Source organism: Geotrypetes seraphini, chromosome 10, assembly GCF_902459505.1.
Source record: "Geotrypetes seraphini chromosome 10, aGeoSer1.1, whole genome shotgun sequence".
NCBI classification, from domain to species: Eukaryota; Metazoa; Chordata; class Amphibia; order Gymnophiona; family Dermophiidae; genus Geotrypetes; species Geotrypetes seraphini.
The window spans coordinates 91,595,412-91,615,684 of record NC_047093.1 but is presented as its reverse complement, the minus strand read 5'-3'; the positions used below and the strand labels follow the sequence as shown (position 1 = coordinate 91,615,684).

The 20,273-nt window shown below is 41.5% G+C and overlaps 1 protein-coding gene and 1 long non-coding RNA gene across 4 annotated transcripts in view; one reads left to right on the top strand and one right to left on the bottom strand.

Moving 5' to 3' along the window:
• Positions 1 to 20,273, top strand: part of LOC117367932 (collagen alpha-1(I) chain-like) — a 539,431-nt gene that overhangs the window by 354,670 nt on the left and 164,488 nt on the right. For both annotated transcript variants that reach the window (XM_033961051.1, XM_033961050.1), the window contains exons 25-30: positions 560 to 667; positions 3,288 to 3,341; positions 4,411 to 4,464; positions 9,454 to 9,498; positions 14,912 to 14,965; positions 20,137 to 20,181. In XM_033961051.1, the coding sequence (XP_033816942.1) occupies positions 560 to 667; positions 3,288 to 3,341; positions 4,411 to 4,464; positions 9,454 to 9,498; positions 14,912 to 14,965; positions 20,137 to 20,181 (360 nt within the window). The remainder of the gene's footprint in view (positions 1 to 559; positions 668 to 3,287; positions 3,342 to 4,410; positions 4,465 to 9,453; positions 9,499 to 14,911; positions 14,966 to 20,136; positions 20,182 to 20,273) is intronic.
• The window catches only part of LOC117367933, a 109,939-nt gene that overhangs the window by 75,645 nt on the left and 14,021 nt on the right, over positions 1 to 20,273 (bottom strand). The gene's annotated exons all lie outside the window — the stretch shown is intronic.

Here is a 20,273-nt window from a genome sequence, read left to right as displayed (position 1 = left end):
CCAAGATGCAGTAGGAGGGGGAAGGCCTTTCATTCTGAGCATTCAGTCCTATAGGCAGGAGGGAGTTGGCTTCCCTCCTGCTGATTTGGCATCCGAAGGTATACGATATGTCGGATGGATGTAAGGAGATGGAGGATGTGGGGAGATGGCGGGGGATATCAGGGGGAAGAGTGTTGGGGGTCAGTGGGTGTGAGGGAGGGATGGAGAAACACATTTTTTTTCTCCCTGCTGAGCTGATGGGGATTCCCCTGCCACGATCAGACAAGATAGCTGGGTATGTCAGCAAAACTTGTTTTGTGTGTTTTTCATGTAGACATTTTTATTTTTGAAAATGGGCAAAAAAGATAAATGTACTAAGGACCAAAATGTCTACATAGGTCATTTAAAAAAATAAAAGATAAGACGTCTGGCTGTTTTGAAAATGGACATTTTCTCTACTAGATTTCTGGATCTCTTTTTCAAAACGTGCAAACTAGACTTAGATGTCCTTTCGAAAATGCCTCTTCATGTGTATACAAATTACCTAATCCAGTTTGTTTGGTTTTTTTTAATATTTCAGGGACCCAAAGGAATACAGGGCAGTAAAGGACCTCCAGGGGTTCATGGTCAAGCAGGTTTTGTGGGGTTTGCTGGACCCAAAGGTCATACTGGACCAAGTGGACCCAATGTGAGTATTTTCTTACCCAAGATACGTTATGAAGACATGAAGGTGGCTTCTCTACTGTGGTCCATGGTTAAAAATCTTGGGCAAATTTTCAAATAGGAAAGAATAGCAAGACCTCCCTCAGGGTAAGATGAGACTTAGGTCAAATGAAACAAACAAACAAAAAAACCACCCAACAACTGGCATAGATTAAATAGATAGAAGTTGTTGACAGCTATGTGCCATAGGTTTCAGTCTCCTGCTCAGTTCTTCTGTAATAATCATCTGCCCAAAAGATATATTCCACTGACATCAGTCCTGGCATTGTGTAAATACATATTATTCTATTTGAAATATGAAATCAGGTTCTGTGTATGTGTGTGTATATGTATGATTTCAAAATGAGACATATTTGTCTGTGATCAATGACTTTTTCTGTGCTTTTTCTTGCATCTTCTCTTGCTATATTTTTTCTGTTTCTAAATATGGGCCTGTCCCAGAAACAGTAAAGCTAGGTTGTTACCTTAAAATTATAAGGCAAAGGTGGAAGCTTCTACAAGCAGATGATACCATTCCTTTCTCTGCTTAGAGACATGATGATGTGGTGTAGGAGTGCCCTCTCCTGGTCAACTAATGCTGTCCAGAATTAGGCAAAGATTCTGTTTGCTGTGGAGGGTAATGTCTTAGTAGCCAAAGGTCTTGGAGAGAAATGGATTTGTCAACCTTTCTGCTGGATTATCAAAAATTAATAATGACGCTAACCAGAAGCTTTCCAGACCATATAGGTATGTTCAACAGATGTCGTCATGAAAGAGATGATGTCTGGAGAAGATAACCTATGAGGTTTGGAAAGTTTGCCTACAAGCATATGTTTGTTCTATCTATTTAATTTTACTGAAATGAAAATGATGAATCGAGGAATACAATGCTCTATCTGTATTAGAAGAAAAATATAATGATATGATAGGTTTTACAGATATTACAGGAAGTTTTTATTTTTAATTTTATGTGTAAGCTGAATTTTATTTTTAATGATTGCAGTTTTGGAGAGAAAGTGATTAATGATTTTATTACCATTTTATAATATAAAACAATTAAAGAACACCTTTGAAAAAGGACAGGAAAATAAATGCTATGCTGCAGCTCTGCCCCCTGCCGCTACTTCCTCAAAATGACTGCCAACACTTCCTGTGGCAGCCTCATGAGACTTTTGCAAGGCTGCCACAGGAAGTTTCAGCAGCAGTGGGAGGGAGAAGGCCCATCGTTCAGAGCACATGGCCCTATAGGCTTCCCTCCTACCGATTTGTCATCCAAAGGTATGGGGGTTGTCAGGTGATGTGGAGAGATGTCAGGGGAAGGGTGTAGGGGATCTGTAGGTGGGAGGGAGGGAGAGAGAGACAAATTTTTTCTCTCTCTGCTGATTCAGTTGATCCTGGCAGGGGAATCCACCATCTGCTGAGACAGCAGGACTGCACCGAAACTGGCTGAGCTGATGGGGATTCCCCTTCCGTGATCAGACAAGGTAGTTGGGTATGTCTGCAAAACTTGCTTTTGTGTGTTTTTCATGTGGACGTTTTTATTTTTGAAAATGGCCAAAAAAGATGTGGACGTTTTTATTTTTGAAAATGGCCAAAAAAGATAGACGTACTAAGGACCAAAATATCTACATAGGTCATTTTCAAAAATAAAAGATAGACATAGGGCTGTTTTGAAAATGGACATTTTGTCTACCAGATTTCTAGATCTTTTTTTCAAAACGTCCAAATTAGACTCAGACGTCCTATCAAAAATGCCCCCCCCCCCAGCTCAGGCCTTAGAGGCAAACAGGTAGATGAGAAAGTCCAACGTCTAGCAAAGGCTATGTGTTCTATGGGTGTTGCCTTGGATGTCAGCAAAAGTAGCAGTATGTCTGCAAGGCTACTTAGCTTAACTCAGTTCTGAGAAAACCCGAGGTACTAGAAGATATTGCAGTTGATGAAGAGACACTTTAAAATGGAAAAAAAAGACTTGCAGCTATGTATAACCCAAGTACTATAGTGACAGAGTGAATTGCCACGAAATCTATGAGTCTCAGTACCAAATAGGATACAAAACTTGGAGAGCTTTTCAAGGGATGCCACATTGAATGAATGGTAAGAGCACTGCAGCAACACCGTGTCTAAGAGGAGCTATAAATCCGCAAGTGATCTTCAGTGTTGTTAGGAGATTCAATGCTATCTAAAAATCTAAACTTTTTTTAGCATGGCTCTTCTTGTGCCCTTTTGGGTTTCCAGCCATATCAGAACTGGCCTCTGCAGGAACTGTGGCTCCATAAACCTTCATTTGCACTATTAATGGGGCTTCCCCTCTCCCTTAACCCTCATTTTTAATCCTTTCACCTTCCATCTACTGACAGTCTTCAAGCATGTGCAACCCAAGTCTGGCTAATAGATATTCCCATTGTAGATTCATAGCCCTCAGGAGCTATGAATGCTGCCATGACTGCAGCATCCCTAGCCTCAGCCCAAGGAACAGAAATAAGGGAGGCTCGCGTATCAAACACTGTTTTTCTGCATGGATTCATAAAGCACTGCCACTGAGCCATTGAGCTAGCTTTTGTAAATGATAGTAATGGATGTTTGCCTTTTTCTTTTTCTGTCCTCAGGGGGAAGAAGGACAGATTGGTCCTGTTGGACAGAATGGAGGTGAAGGGCTAAAGGTCAGTAGTTCAGTATTATAAGAGCTAGAAAGCTATACCAAGTATTTGGGATGGAGTGCAGAAATAAGAGACTTTACTTCCCATTGGTTACTTTCCATACCTGACAAAAAAAGTTTGTGTCCAATATCTGTAAAATTATTGTTTAGTCCCACATCAACTTGTGCTTCTTATTGTATTTTTGTTGTTCTACTTTGCTTGGTATAAAACAGGAGTTCCCAAACCTGTCCTGGTGAAACCCCAGCCTAACCTGTCCTGGTGAAACTCTGGCCTGTCAGGTTTTTAGGATATCCACAATGAATATTCATAAGAAAGATTTGCATACCAAAGAAGCAGTGTATGCAAATCAACCTCATGAATATTCATTGGGGATATCCTAAAAACTTACTGGCTGGGGTTCCGAGGACAGATTTGGGAATCATAGGTATAAAGCTTAGAGGAATCTGTATGTACGAGTCCCGCGAGAACTGACGGCAGCCATTCAGGGAGCGGCGCAGGACAGTGTCTGCCTTGTGCGCTGCTGCCAGAAGAGATCAGGGGAAGAGATCAGAATGCAGCTGTCCAACGAGGCAGGAGTGCGGAAAGCACACTGGATCGCCATGATTTTTAAAAAGGTACTGGGGGGTTGGGTTGTTATATTCGCTCCATAAGATGCACCCTTATTTCCACCCACTTTTTTTGGGGGGAAAAAAGTGTGTCTTAAGGAGCGAAAATACGGTAATCTAGGAAGTATGTTCTATTAATTTAATTTATATTGGATATCTGCATAGCCACTTCAGGATCCCAAATATTTCAGAGGCAAAAGGTATTAAATTCATTCCACAGAAACCAAGCAAAAAGCTATTTTCCCACAAATCAACCAGAATGGATTTACAGTACTTCCTTCTGCCAGTGTAGGACGGAATAACAAAAATATCAAATCACTAGTCTTCACTAGTGGGCTGAATTCTTCAAACTGATGTTAACTACGGCTGAAAGTATAGTAAGGTCATTTGGTTGCTGTGAGAACATTACCCTGCCTAATAAGTTGTGTGTCAAGTAACTGAATGGTTGTTTCTTTTATAAATTCCAGGGTAATCGGGGAGCAGATGGCCCAAGGGGAATAGTAGGACCTCAAGGAAACAGGGTAACAAGCTGCAACCTTTGTAATTTAAAAATCCATCCACGACCTGCCTTGTATAGCTTTGAGATGGAGTTATAGATCATAGTGAAATCAACTGAATAAATGTAATCTTATGGCAAGGCTACATATATGAAGGAGAGAGGGGAATCTTAAGATTGATCAAGTTTGGACATATTGGAGCTGTGCAGTATGACACTGACGGACAATAGCTTCCATTTCCTATAAGTATGCTCATTTTAACTAAGATACTAATAACCACACTCGCACAGCTATTAGAAGCACAGATCGAACATGTTGGGTATAGGGATCATCAGACCACCGCTCGGATAACATAATTCAAACAGTCCACAATCCTCATAAATCCCAATTAGTAGCTTCCTATGATTTTCTTATTATTTTGAACTCTTCTTATCAAGTATAGTCTTATACTTTGTATTTTCTTATTACTGCTTTTTATCAACTTTTTTTTTCAATTTTCGCAATTTTTGATATAAAGAGCAATAAACTTATCTTGCAGCACCACTTCATCCAACGTGAGCCCCATTTCAATCCTTTTATCGGGGAGTGAGGTGCAATTATATAGTTGAGCTGCAAAAAAAGTATCATCCTACACTACAACCACATTAATACCACTTAGACCGCAAACCACTGCGCTGCTTAACACGGCCGTGGCATTCTTTCACACAGCTTTTAAACTAAGGAATGCCCCTTGAAGTCACTTCTGTGGACGCACCACGATTGGACCAAACCCTCCTAGCCTAAATCATAGTATGCTCAGGCATCAAAGACACCCAGCGGATCTTCCAAAATATTCTGTGGCATTCAGTTAAGATTCAACTTACTCAACGGCTGAATAGTTGAAAACTCTGACCTACATCTAAAGAAATCTTTTCATCATTCAAGCGGATCAGGGCTTAACCAGCCTCCGTACTGAAAGATGGCAAAAAAAATGCCACATGAAAATGCACATGACTAGTCAATCTATATGCTGAATTTACAGTCTTTTTGCCTCAACATAGGGAACTCACTAAAGAGCCCACATGCACAGCGTAGAGTTAAATGAAGATGTGTGTGGATTAAAGGATTAATCAACGATTGCCAGCCACTCAATATCCTTGTTTAAACCCTGAGGGGCAGTTGTTTTTAACTCAAATATCCACCTAAGCCAGGGATAGGCAATTCCGGTCCTCGAGAGCCGGAGCCAGATCAGGTTTTCAGGATATCCGTAATAAATATGCCTGAGATAGATTTGCATCTCAAGGAGGCAAATCCATCTCATACATATTCATTGTGGCTATCCTGAAAACCTGACCTGGCTCCGTCTCTCGAGGACCGGAATTGCCTTCCCCTGACCTAAGCTCTCACAGGCTCTCTCATAAGTGCCTCCCTCCCACCCTACTTGTACCACATCTATGATGCGCCATTGTATATCCTATAGTGTAAGGTATGATGCATAAGCTTCCAATGGTGCACCAAAGAAGCAGTTTCTTTCTGAGTATAAACTCTAGATTTGTGCTCATTTAACCTGACTTTTATCGGGTGGATAGTTTTACCTATATAAAACTTATGGCAGGGGCATTGTATCATATACACAACCCCTTGCAGTGTCACAATCTGTGTCATAAGAACATAAGAATTGCCACTGCTGAGTCAGCCCAGTGGTCCATCATGCCCAGCAGTCCGCTCACGCAGCGGCCCTCTTGTCTAAGACCAGCACCCTAACTGAGACTAGCCCTACCAGCGCACGTTCTTGTTCATCAGAAACTTGTCTAACTTTTGTCTTGAATCCTTGGAGGGTGTTTTCCCCTATAACAGCCTCTGGAAGAGCGTTCCAGCTTTCTCTGGGTGAAGAACTTCCTTACGTTTGTACGGAATCTATCCCCTTTCAACTTTAGAGAGTGCCCTCTTGTTCTCCCTACCTTGGAGAGGGTGAACAACCTGTCCTTATCTACTAAGTCTATCCCCTTCAGTACCTTGAATGTTTCGATCATGTCCCCTCTCAATCTCCTCTGTTCGAGGGAGAAGAGGCCCAGTTTCTCTGATCTTTCGCTGTACGGCAGCTCCTCCAGCCCCTTAATCATCTTAGTCGCTCTTTTCTGGACCCTTTCGAGTAGTACCGTGTCCTTCTTCATGTACGGCGACCAGCGCTGGACGCAGTACTCCAGATGAGGGCGTACCATGGCCTGGTACAGCGGCATGATAACCTTCTCTGATCTGTTCGTGATCCCCTTCTATATCATTCCTAGCATACTGTTTGCCCTTTTTGCTGCCGCCGCACAATGTGTGGACGGCTTCATCGACTTGTCGATCAGAACTCCCAAGTCCTTTTCCTGGGAGGTCGCTCCAAGTACCGCCCTGGATATCCTGTGTTCGTGCATGAGATTTTTGTTACCGACATGCAATCACTTTACACTTATCCACGTTGAACCTCATCTGCCATGTCGATGCCCATTTCTCGAGCTTGATTATGTCACGTTGCAGATCTTCGCAATCCCCCTGCGTCTTTACTACTCTGAATAACTTTGTATCATCCGCAAATTTAATCACCTCGCTCATCGTACCTATGTCCAGATCATTTATAAAGATGTTAAAGAGCACAGGTCCAAGCACCGAGCCCTGCGGCACCCCACTGGTGACGTTCTTCCAGTCCAAGTATTGTCAATTTACCTCCACTCTCTGTTTCCTATGCTCCAGCCAGTTTTTAATCCACGTGAGTATTTCACCCTCAATTCTATGGCTTGCAATTTTCTGAAGTAGTTGTTCATGCGGAACCTTGTCGAACGCCTTCTGAAAATCCAGATATACAATGTCGACTGGATCGCCCTTGTCTATCTGTTTACTCCCTCAAAGAAGTGCAGCAAGTTCGTCAAACACGATCTGCCTTTGCTAAAACCGTGCTGACTGGTCCTCATCAGCCTGTGTCCGTCAAGGTGATCAATGATGTTGTCCTTTATCAGTGACTCTACCATCCTTCCCGGTACCGAGGTCAAACTCACCGGTCTGTAGTTCCCTGGATCTCCCCTCGAACCTTTCTTGAAGATCGGTGTAACATTCGCCTCCTTCCATTCTTCCGGAATCTTTCCCGATTTGATCGACAGATTGGCTATTAGTTGAAGCAGTTCAGCTATGTTCCCTTTCAGTTCCTTGATGACCCTCGGATGGATGCCATCCGGTCCCGGGGATTTATCGCTCTTAAGCCTATCAATCTGCCTACATACCTCCCCAAGACTGACTGTCAATCCTGTCAGCTTTCTGTCTTGGTTTCCAGCATATAGCCTGATGGGTTCCGGTATGCTGTTTACATCTTCGGTAAATACAGATGCAAAAAATGTGTTCGGTTTGTCAGCGATTGCTTTGTCCTCCTTTAGCGCTCCCTTTATTCCATGGTCATCCAACGGTTCCACCACTTCCTTTGCGGGTCGTTTCCCCTTAATATATCGAAAGTATGAGGTTTCAAGGTTTCAAGGTTTATTAAATATTTGATGAATCGCTATATCTTTATACAAAGCGATGTACATTAAAATACAATTTGTTAAGATAAAAACATACAATAAATATATAAACATTAGATATTAGACAAGACCAACAACAATTGGGAGGTAAGGGAGGTTAAAGTTACATATCTTATAATAAGAAACACATTTAAGGGTAAAACATTAAGGAGGTAGTAAAATTCTTGAAAACGTAAAATTTATATTTAAAAGAAAAAAAATTTTTTATGTATTAAAAATCTTTTTAAAAAGATAAGTTTTTAGAGATTTCTTAAAAGAGAGAATGTCTTTTTCATTTTTTATATAATGGGGCAATGAATTCCACCATTGGGGGCCAACGACCGAAAACATATCTAATCTACGAGTGCCTATAATTTTTAAAGATGGAATAACTAATAAGTTTTGGGAAGATGATCTGAGTGTGCGTGCGGAACTATAGGGAATGGCTTGAAGTTCTTCGCCTCCTTGGCTATTTTTTCCTCGTGTCAGCTCTCACTTTATAGACCTTCCCCCAATAAAAGTCAGGTTAAATGAGCACAAATCTAGAGTTTATACTCGGAAAGAAACTGCTCCTTTGGTGCGCCATTAGAAGCTTATGCATCACACCTTAAAGGATATACAATGGCGCATCATAGATGTGGTACAAGGAGGGAGGCAATTATGAGAGAATCCTTAGCCTGAGAGAGCTTAGGAGGTGATGCACTTGGGTGTGTATGTGGAGAGGGAGGGAATGAAGGCAAAGAGATTTCTGTATCTGGCGCTTTAGAGGAGATGCCCCTCAGTTTCCTTAAGGCAGCAAGTGTTCATAGAGCCACCCCAGTACACAGTCTGTAGTATATTTAATCTTTGTGGCAGTAAATTTGAGCGTGTGACACCTTTACTATGAAAAGTAGTCAATCCTTAAGATTGGAAAATACGATGTGTTCATCTGTTGAGTTACAGCATGTGTGAAGTATGTTAGTACCAGAGCTATGGCTATTTCGGCGGCAAGAGTGAAGCTTTGGAATAATCCACCTATGACAACCATGTCAATATTACATCTTCAGAAAGAACTTTAAGACCCGTCTTTTTTCCTTGAACCTATAATAAAATCTCAGGAGCCTACCTCCTATCCTTCATTCAATGTTTGTCCTGTTCTTAATCTTTGTAAACCACATTGAATTCTAGCTGAAATTTGCAGTATAGAAGAAAAATGTATGGTATGGACAATTGAGAATGAATAATAACTCTCATAGTTTAAAAAAAAAGTATTAATATTCTCTTTTTATAGAAGCTTTTTAAGTGGTTAAGAAGCAGTGACTGAAGGAATGAAGTAATTAATGGAAATTTTATCTGTATGTTTTGTTTTGTTGTGTTTTATATTATTTTGGGGTGTTGTTTGTTTGTTTGTTTTGTAATCCGCTTAGGTATAAGCGGAATATACTTTTTTTTTTACAAAATAAATAAATAATAGGGGGCAAATGAAGGGAAAACATATTTTCTAAAAGTGAATTTTTCACAGGGTCGGATGGGTCAACGAGGCCTTGTTGGACTGCCAGGACCTCCGGTAAGTGCATAACTATTGGTGTAGTTTTGCGCTGATTATCAGTGTAAATCCCATGGGTTAATATATCCATAAATTTTGAAGACAGATAGTTTGGATTATGGTGTACATTTTCAAAGTGTTTGGATATATTAGGTGCATTTTCAGTGATGCCATACAAGTAGTGTTAGCTGCTGAAAATAAATGCCCAACCTACACGTACACCTGTGTGCCTATTCTAGATGTATAAAGTTGGGGAAGGGAATCTAGGCCAACTGATCCCTTATGGCCTGAGCAAAGAAGCATATATATTGGGTTCCTAGGGTCACAGTCAGTACCATGCAATTAATGCTGTCACAGTGAAGATTATTACATGGAGACTATATCTAGGTAGGTATAATAATAATAATAATATTATTATTATTACATGGAGACTATATCCAGGTAGGTATGAACAAAGGATTACAGGACCATAGGGAAGGAAGGGAAGGGAATTTGTATATTATCGGTAGTTCAAAGTAAGTTAGATTCAGGTACATGGTGTATTTTTTTTCACATCTCGAGAGGGCTTAAAGTCTAGTTTTGTACCTGAGACTAGTAGAAGCTGATTGTGGTTTAATTGAAGGCTCAAAAAAGTAAACTGCAGCAAGCAAGTTAATGTGGGGCCAATATTTAGAGGATTTATTTCCTAACTGTGGGACCCTGTTATTAAAGGGTGGTAAAATCTGGGCATTACACATCCTAATATGAGACTTTTCCATGTGCCGAGCCCAACATTTTTGTGACCATTTTAAAGCATTTTTCAATATATACTAAGGTTGATTCATAAGTCATAGAAACATGATGGCAGATAAAGACCAAATGGCCCATCCAGTCTGCCCATTCCCAGCATCCACTATCTCATCCTCTTCCTAACAGATCCCATGTGCCTGTCCCACACTTTCTTGAATTCAGACACAGCTTTTGCTCCACCACCTCTACTGGGAGCCTATTCCAAGCATCTACCACCTTTTTTGTAAAAAAAAAAAAGTTGGGGTTTTTTTGGTTGTTTTTTTATTTTTTTTTTATTACTCCTGAGCTTATCACCTTTTAACGTCATTCTATGCCCTCTCATTCCAGAGTTTCCTTTCGAATGAAAAAGACTCACTTCATGCGCATTTATGCCATGTCGGTATTTAAATGTCTCTATCATATCTCCCCTCTCCTGCCTTTCCTCTAAAGTATACATATTGAAATCTTTAAGTCTGTCCTCATATGCCTTAAGACGAAGACCACTGACCATTTTAGTAGCCTTCCTCTGGAACGACTCCATCCTGTTTATAACTTTTTGAAGCTGCGGTATCCAGAACTGTACACAATATTCTAAATAAGGTCTCACCGGAGTCTTATACAGAGGCATCAATACCTCCTTTGTCCTACTGGCCATACCTCTCCCTATGCACCCTAGCATCCTTCCAGATTTTGCTGTCGCCTTTTCGACCTATTTGGCCATCTTAAGATCATCACTCCCATGTCCCGTTCCCCTTTCGTGCACAAAAGTTCTTCCCCCCTAAACTGTACCATTCCCTCGGGTTTTTGCAACCTAAATGCTTGGCAACTATGTCAATGGCATCGTTTTTATTTTTATCATGTTTTTGTCTTCCCTTTTACATTTTACCTTGTGAACTCGCTTAGAAATTGGATAAGCGACTAAATCAAATTTTAATAAAAACTTGAAACTAAACTTGAAAAACTTTTTTCTCTCAAAAAATGCACTACTTAATGTTGCCACCAAATATGAGTATGAGTGCAGTGGTCTCTAGTAGGGGAAAAGCAAAAAATATGACATTTGAAATCATTATTTTCACTAAACCAAGCACACAATCAGCTTGAGAGAGAGTATATTTAACTGTTAACATCCTTCAAAGTGTGGTCATGTAAGATTATGGCATTGTGCAACAGTTCTGGACATTTTTCTGCATGACACAAGTAGTACTGCAGAAATGACTTGCATTACTGTGCATTCACAGAGTGTCCCTCATTAACTGGATGACACACGATACAACCTGGGAGACCACTTTGAAGGATGTTAACAGTTAAACAGTTTATACTTTGTTGTTCATGTTATAAACCAGGGCTGCCCAAGTCCGGTCCTCGAGATCTACTGGCAGGCCAGGTTTTCTGGATATCCGCAATGAACATGCATGAGAGATATTTGCATACCAAGAAGGCAGTGCAGGCAAATCTCTCTCAGGCATATTCATTGCGGATATCCAGAAAACCTGGCCTGCCAGTAGATCTCGAGGACCGGACTTGGGTAGCCCTGTTGTAAACTGTATGCCATAATAAAACAATGATTTCAAAAGTCAAGTTTTTGCTTCCCCCTTACCAGAGACCGCTGCACTTATCTCTCAGTTGGTGGCAACATTAAGAGGTACATGTTGCACACTTTCAAACGTATATATTAGATTTCCAGTGTTGGGGCATTTTCAAGAGAAAAATAAAATAATAGTTGCCATGACTTATGAATCAACCCATATTTTTTTTTTTTCAGATTGTGCAGGCTGCCATTAACACACATTACTTACAAAAACTTAACGCTGGAGCACCAACCTCCTCCTATTTAGGAGGTGCTAAGCGCTCCCACATTAACCCTGCAATAACCAGTTGGTGTGTGGTAATTCTAATGTGCTAGCTGGTTAATATTTCCATGCCTATTCTCCACCCATGACATGCCTTCTGGAAAAACTATTTAAAAAAATAAAATAATATGCAGGTTAATGTGCACTAACAGGCAAAATATCGCAAAGTGCTTTAATGTGTTTTAAAGTAGTCTGTTTTTCATGTGCTAAGCGTGTATTAAGGGTTAATATCCTTTAGTAAAAGGGCCTCTTTGAGAGTTATATCCTTAAATTGATCTTTTCGGAAATCTATTAGGGCACACTGCCTAAATTTATACTCAGAATGTCACAAAGCTCCTAAATTTATGTAACATATGATGGGTTGACATTGATCTTGATATGGTAACTGTGTAACAATAAGTTTACGAGAGATGTAAAGAAAGGGAGGATCTTGATTTTGGCATAGTAACTTTACAATGTCAAGTTAACAAGAAATGCAAAGTAGAGAATGACACGGGGAGAGATCCCCGCAGTGAGCCGCGGGGAGCCTGCGGTTTGGCTGCGGGCTTCAGAGACTCTATACTCAAATCGCCGCAGACACGGGGAAAAAAGTTTTCACCGCCCACAGGCGCAGGTGAAAAGATTTGTCCCCGCAGGCCAATGTACCCCCTTCAAAGAACCGCTATTTACCGTGTCTTCACCGTGAGTCTTTGGTCGTGACCGGGTGTCATTTTTTTCCCGGCGGCCATGTTTGTCTTCGCGTGGTCTGTCTCCTCAACCCGACTTGCACGTTGCCGCATTGACTCCGCCCCCTAAGAAGAGGACCAATCGCTACTGCCACACCTGTAATTAAACCTCCTTCGCGGCTTTCTCCTCCCTCTGACGCGTCACTGATGACGCTACTGTTGGGAGGTTTGCTGCTTTCGCTGGGAAAGTCGGAAAGGTTCGGCGGGGGTTCGGCTGGGAGGAGGTTCGGGGGTTCGGTCTGCCTCGGTGCTCCAAGGCCTGGCGCCATTACCTTTTTCGCCCCTCCCGCCCCCCCCCCCCCCCCCCCCCCTTGGTACGCTACTGCTCTCCAGCTTTCCTTAGTTTGACGGTTTTCTTTTTCGGCCTTGTTCTCTGCCGGGTCCTGCCTACTTCCTGTTTTCATGAAGACAGGACCCGACAGAGAGGAAGGCCTGAAGCGGGCAACAGAAGTGAATTGTGAATGCTGCTGGCAGGACATCGAGGAAGGAGCAGGGTGAAATCGGCTGCTGGCTTGGGGGTGAGTGTAGGGAAAGAATCGTGGAAGTGGAGAAATTGGCACGATGAATTTTGCTTCACCTATATTCGTGTTTTTATATAGTTATTAACTAATATTTAACTAAGTTTTAAAGTTTTACAGAATGTTTCCTTTATACGTAAATAAAGAAAAGTATATAAAATCGTACCCGTTTGAGGCTTTTATGTATGCAGCGGTGACGGTGACGGGGCGGTGAATGGGGTTGCAGTGGCGGTGACGGGGCAGTGAATGGGATGGCAGTGGCGGTGACGGGGCAGTGAAGGGAATGGCGGTGACGGGGCGGTGCAGAGGATGGTGAGACGGGGACGGGGCGGTGACGGGGACCAATTTTTTCACCGTGTCATTCTCTAATGCAAAGTACAGTGGTACCTCAGAATCCGAATGCCCCAGAACTCGAACGATTTGGAATCCGAACTTTTTTTTTTCTTCATTTTTGCCCCAGAATCCGAACGCTGCTTTGGAATCCGACCTGCAAGCAGTGCTCAGCCCAAAGCTTCCCCTCTGACGCAGTTTCCTGTTTCCGCCTGGGAGGGAAGCTTTGGGCTGAACACCACTTGCAGCTGCCGTTGCTGATCTTGCTGCCTCTGCTGCTGGGGGTCCCAATCTTGCTGCCTCTGCTGCTGGGGGTCCTGATCTTGCTGTTTCTGTCAGGTAGGCCCGATCTTGCAGTTTGTGGGACCAAGGAACGGATTAATCCAGTTTCTATTCTTTTCAATGGGAAAACTTGTCTTGGAACTCGAATGGGGTTCTGGAACGGATTAAGTTCGGATTCCAAGGTACCACTGTATTACTGTTGTTGATATATTTGAGCTTTATGTTGTTTTAATACTATATATGTTCATATGTGAACCGCTTAGACTTAAGTGGTCTATAAATTTTTTAAAATAAATGAATGGGACAAAAGGGGTGGATATAGGGAGGGGGAAAGAAGTTAAGAGCTTTAGAACTGATTATAAGCACTAGATACCATATTCTGTATATGGTGGCCCAAAAATTGGCGCTGACTAGAATGGCGCTTAATGCAATTCAATAAAAGGTACACATCACAACTTATAGGCCAGGAAAAACAAAGCCTAAATCCCTGCATCTAAATTTTGCAAACACCCATGATCCTTCCCTGGCTATGCTCTTTTTTTCAGTTTCACGCCCTAGAACTGGCACACAATACTGTATAGAATCCGCCTACCAAGTTGTGCTTGTAACTTTTAATTAATGTCAATTAGCATCCATTACAAGATGTTAATCTCCAATTAGCACCAAGTTGTGCGTGCAAATCAGCTGTGTGTGCTGATTTGCGTATACAGTGTAAGGCACTATATAAAGAATTTGAGGGTAAGCTCATAAACCTAGGGAAATGAATGACAGACCTAAATTTTTAAGATATATTTTTAGATGAAAACATACACTCCTAAATTTGATTAAAAATAGGGCATAAATTTAGGAGCATAACTTATGAGTCTGCTTTTTTTTTTTTTTAAAGGGCCCATGGTTAATATCATTATTGAAGATTTCTCAGAAGGAATAACACTTTTTCTTTCTCATCCTCTCATTACAGGGTGCTCCAGGGTCTCCTGGGATCGAAGGTCCAGAAGGAAAGCCTGGTACACAGGTTCCCATTCTATACTCTTCTTAAATCTTCCCCATTGTTTGGCTTCTGCTGGTTTTTTTCAATACTATGTACTTGAGTAGGATTTCATTGTAAGACTGTATACTGGGAGTTCCTTGAAACCCCTTTTCCCACTCATTTTATGGAACCTGCTATAGAATATTAAAGCTGCAGCCAGTGGTCTCCACCTGCCCTATTTATTTTCTCTTGAAAATGCACCAACGCTGGAAATCTAATATATAAGTTTGAAAGTGTGTGACATATATTTCACAATGCTGCCACCAGAGGGGGGAGAGTGTGGCACAGTGGTTAAAGCTACAGCCTTGGCACCTTGAGGTTGTAAGTTTAAACCCACACTGCTCCTTGTGACCCTGGGCAAGTCACTTAATCTCCCCCCATTGCCCATTAGATAGATTGTCAGTCCACTGGCACAGACAAGAAAAAATGCTTGCGTACCTGAATAAATTCATGTGAACCATTCTGAGCTCACTTAGAAGAACAGTATAAAAAATTGGATAAATAAATGGGAGATGAGTGTAGCAGTCTCTGGTAGGGGAGAAGCAAAGACATGACAGGTGGTACTGCAGAAATGACTTGTAATACTGTGCATTCACGATGTGTCCCTCACAAACTGGATGATACACAAGACAACCTGGGAGACTACTTTGAAGGATGTTAACAGTTAAACAGTTTGTACTTAATAATAATAATAATAACTTCTTCTATACCGCCATAATCATGCGACTTCTAGGCGGTTTACATTGAAGAGAGCTGGACAATCAGTGAGTTACAATATGCAGATAGTCAGTGGAATTACATTGTATTTTATTGTTCATGTTGTACATTGTATGCCATAATAAAATGATGATTCCAAATGTCATGTTTTTTTGTTTCTTCCCTAACAGAGATCGTTGCACTCATTTCTCATCTGGTGACAACATTAACATAGTAACATAGTAAATGACAGCAGATAAAGACCTGAATGGTCCATCCAGTCTGCCCAACCATACTTGCTCCATAAATTTAAGAAGTTCATGTCACATACCTCCAAACATATATGTTAGATTTATTTATTTATTTACCACTTATAATCTAAGTGGTTTACATCCAGGTACTCAAGCATTTTTCCCTTTTTGTCCTGGTGGACTCATACTTTATCTAATTTACCTGGAACAATGGGGGATTACTTGCCCAGGGTCACAAGGATTTGAACCCGTAACTTCGGGGTGCTGAGGCTGTAGCTCTAACCACTCTAGTGTTGGCACATTTTCAAGAGAAAATAAATAGTTGTCATGACTTATGAATCAACCCTCGTATTACTTTTACTTTTGAGAATAAGTGAAGATCTTGGCCATACTCGCTGCCATAGTGATTCTCTGTTGAATGTCAGAAAACCTTTGCACAGGTGTTTCTGATAGATGGAAAAAAATAAATATATACAGGTGCCTAGAAGTTAAATGGCCTCTGGAGAAAGTTGTTGTTGTTGTTGTTTTTCTAACAATGGGTGCAATTAAAATGCTCTCTCACTTTTTTTAAAGTGAGAACTTGCACGCATACTCCCTGGAAGAAAACAAAGAACTGGAGCTAAGAATGATCGATTAAGATAGACTATGTATCATGAATAATTTACATCATTAGTTGAAATATATACAGTATTTTAAAAAAAATAATAATAATAATAATGCCACTTTTTTTTTTCTTTTTCAACCAATGTATTCCATTTTTTTTAACTCTGAGACATTCCTATAAATTCCCAGAAAGATACTGGGGCCCTTTTAGCTTAGTAACACACTGATATACACAATAAAAGATGGTAAGTGGAACCCACTGGAACAAATCCAAAATAACAAAAAGATCCCACTGTTCAAATCATAAGGTGTAAAAAAAAGGGGAGGAAAAGTATCTCAGAAAACCTGCTTGGAGACAGGGAATAAACCTCAGCAAAGTCTGACAAGGTTCCATAAGAACATAAGAATTGCCACTGCTGGGTCAGACCCGTGGTCCATCGTGCCCAGCAGTCCGCTCATGCGGCGGCCCTCTGGTCAAAGACCAGCACCCTAACTGAGGCTAGCCCTACCTGCGTACGTTCTAGTTCAGCAGGAACTTGTCTAACTTTGTCTTGAATCCCTGGAGGGTGTTTTCCCCTATGACAGACTCCAGCAGAGCGTTCCAGTTTTCTACCACTCTCTTGGTGAAGAAAAACTTCCTTATGTTCATACGGAGCTTATCCCCTTTCGAGTTTAGAGAGTGCCCTCTTGTTCTCCCTACCTTGGAGAGGGTGAACAACCTGCCCTTATCTACTGTCTATTCCCTTCAGTACCTTGAATGTTTTGATCATGTCCCCTCTCAATCTCCTCTGCTCGAGGGAGAAGAGGCCCAGTTTCTCTAATCTTTCGCTGTACGGCAACTCCCTCAGCCCCTTAACTATCTTAGTCACTCTTCTTTGGACCCTTTCGAGTAGTACGGCGACCAGTGCTGGACGCAGTATTCCATGTGAGGGCACACCATGGTCTGGTACAACGGCATGATAACCCTCTCCAATCTGTTTGTGATCCCCTTCTATATCATTCTTAGCATTCTGTTTGCCCTTTTTGCCGCCGCCGCACATTGCGTGGACGGCTTCATCGACTTGTTGATCAGAACTCCCAAGTCTCTTTCCTGAGAGGTCTCTCCAAGTATTGCCCCAGACATCCTGTATTTGTGCATGACATTTTTGTTACCTACATGCATCACTTTACACTTATCCATGTTGAACCTCATCTTCCTTGTTGATGCCCATTCTTCAAGCCTGATTATGTCACGTTGCAGATCTTCGCAAACCCCCTGCGTCTTCACTACTCTGAATAACTTCGTATCGTCCGCAAATTGAATCATCTCACTCGTCGTACCAATGTCCAGATAATTTATAAAGATGTTGAAGAGCACGGGTCCAAGCACCGAGCCCTGCGGCACCCCACTGGTGACGCTCTTCCAGTCCGAGTATTGTCCATTTACCCCACTCTCTGTTTCCTTTGCTCCATCAAGTTTTTAATCCACGTGAATATTTCACCCTCGATTCCATGGCTCGCAGTTTTCTGAAGTAGTCGTTCATGTTGAACCTTGTCAAACGCCTTCTGAAAATCCAAATATACAATGTCGACCAGATCGCCCTTGTCTATCTGTCTGTTTACTCCCTCAAAGAAGTGCAGCAAGTTCATCATAGACGATCTGCCTTTGCTAAAACCATGCTGACTGGTCCTCATCAGCCCGTTTCCGTCAAGGTGATCAATGATGCGGTCCTTTATCAGTGACTCTACCATCTTTCCCTGTACCGAGGTCAGACTCACCGGTCTGTAGTTTCCTGGATCTCCCCTCCACAGAAAATACTTTTAAAACCAATAGGAGGAAATTTTTTTTCACTCGGAATAGTTAAGATCTGGAACGCGTTGCCAGAGGATGTGGTAAGAGCGGATAGCGTAGCTGGTTTTAAGAAAGGTTTGGATAAGTTCCTGGAGGAAAAATCCATAGTCTGTTATTGAGAAAGACAAAGGGGAAGCCACTGCTTGCCCTTTATTGGTAGCATGGAATATTGCTAAAACCTTGGGTTTTGGCCACCGTGAGAACAGGCTACTGGGCTTGATGGACCATGGGTCTGACCCAGTAAGGCTATTCTTATGTTCTTATCCTGAAAAACCTTATGCTTTGAACAGTGGGGTTCTTTTAGCTTAGCACACGCTGATGGATATGAGCGTGTTCTAAGTGACACATGGCCCATAGGTATAAAATAGGATGCAAAACATTTAGGGTTGAATTCTTCAAATGGTGCCTATATCAGCGGCCACCTTAAAAAAAACATGCCACTCACATGCCTATCACGCTACAGTGCCATTTGCAGAATCGTGCCTACTGTGAAACATAATATTAAATGGCAATAGTCTTCAAATCCAGATGTTCATATAACTCCTCTCAATAAGTACTGGATTTGTAAAGTGTTAATATATTTTTTTTAGTTCAAAAAGATGCCTCAGCCCCACCTCTCCACCACTGTAATAATTTTATACTGTGGGAAGTTTGTTGTGGCACTTCATCATTGGCTATCAATTTGATTTTCTTTTATGTTCATTTAGTTTTTCATTTTGTGCTGTTAATAAATATATTTCTTTTGCAATAAATATGTGTAAAAAGCTGTTCAATACTTATCTCAGCTGAACCCGGGAGTCAGACCCGACATGTTTCGCACGAGAAGGTGCTTTATCAAGGGTCTCCCAAGGCTGCCGCTGTCATCCGACTCCAAAGCTCACAATTCAGTTGGAGTCGGATGACAGCGGCAGCCTTGGGAGACCCTTGATAAAGCACCTTCTCGTGCGAAACATGTCGGGTCTGACTCCCGGGTTCAGCTGAGATAAGTATTGAACAGCTTTTTACACGTATTTATTACAAAAGAAATATATTTATTAACAGCACAAAATGAAAAACTAAATGAACATAAAAGAAAATCAAATTGATAGCCAATGATGAAGTGCCACAACAAACTTCCCACAGTATAAAATTATTACAGTGGTGGAGAGGTGGGGCTGAGGCGTCTTTCTGAACTAAAAAAATATATTAACACTTTACAAATCCAGTACTTATTGAGAGGAGTACTGTGAAACATAGGCATGAATGTAGACAAGGTTTTGAAGGGCCTACATTCCCGGCACCTATGTTTGATGAGAATTGTGTCTACAAAGGTGCCTAAGGTCATTTCTAGGGCAAACATGCCTATTTTGACCTTAGGCGCCGTTAGGCTCCTCTGTAGATGCAATCACGGTGTCCTTTTTTGTAGGCATCTACATTTTTTAATGACATTTTAATTAGTTTTAAACAGCATGGTCAATTACTGCACCGACTAACATCGATTAAAACAAGTTAGGTGGCAGTAGGAAGCCTGCTGCCACCTTACAGCGCCATTTAGAGAATTTGGGCCTTACTGCGTGCCAATGTCCATTAGCGCATGCTAAGCTTTAATGAAAGAGCGCCACAGTTTGTAAAAGGAGAGCCAAGTTGGTTCCAAACATTTGTCATTAGGACTGAGATGATGGGAAGAATCTTCCGAAAATAAAGCTACTCTGAGTTCATATCTGCTGTTGAGTCGTACGGTACATAATATGTGTCACTTTAGTAGTATCTTATCATTCCTCTATTCTGTCTTGCAGGGTGCGCCTGGTGTTGCTAGTAGCTCAGGCAGTAAGGGACTAATGGTGAGTAGAACTGCATGTGGTTTTACGGTTTTAGATGTGGTGCTTTTCTCTCTTTATGTTGGAGACAAAATCTTAAATGTCAAAAACATTTG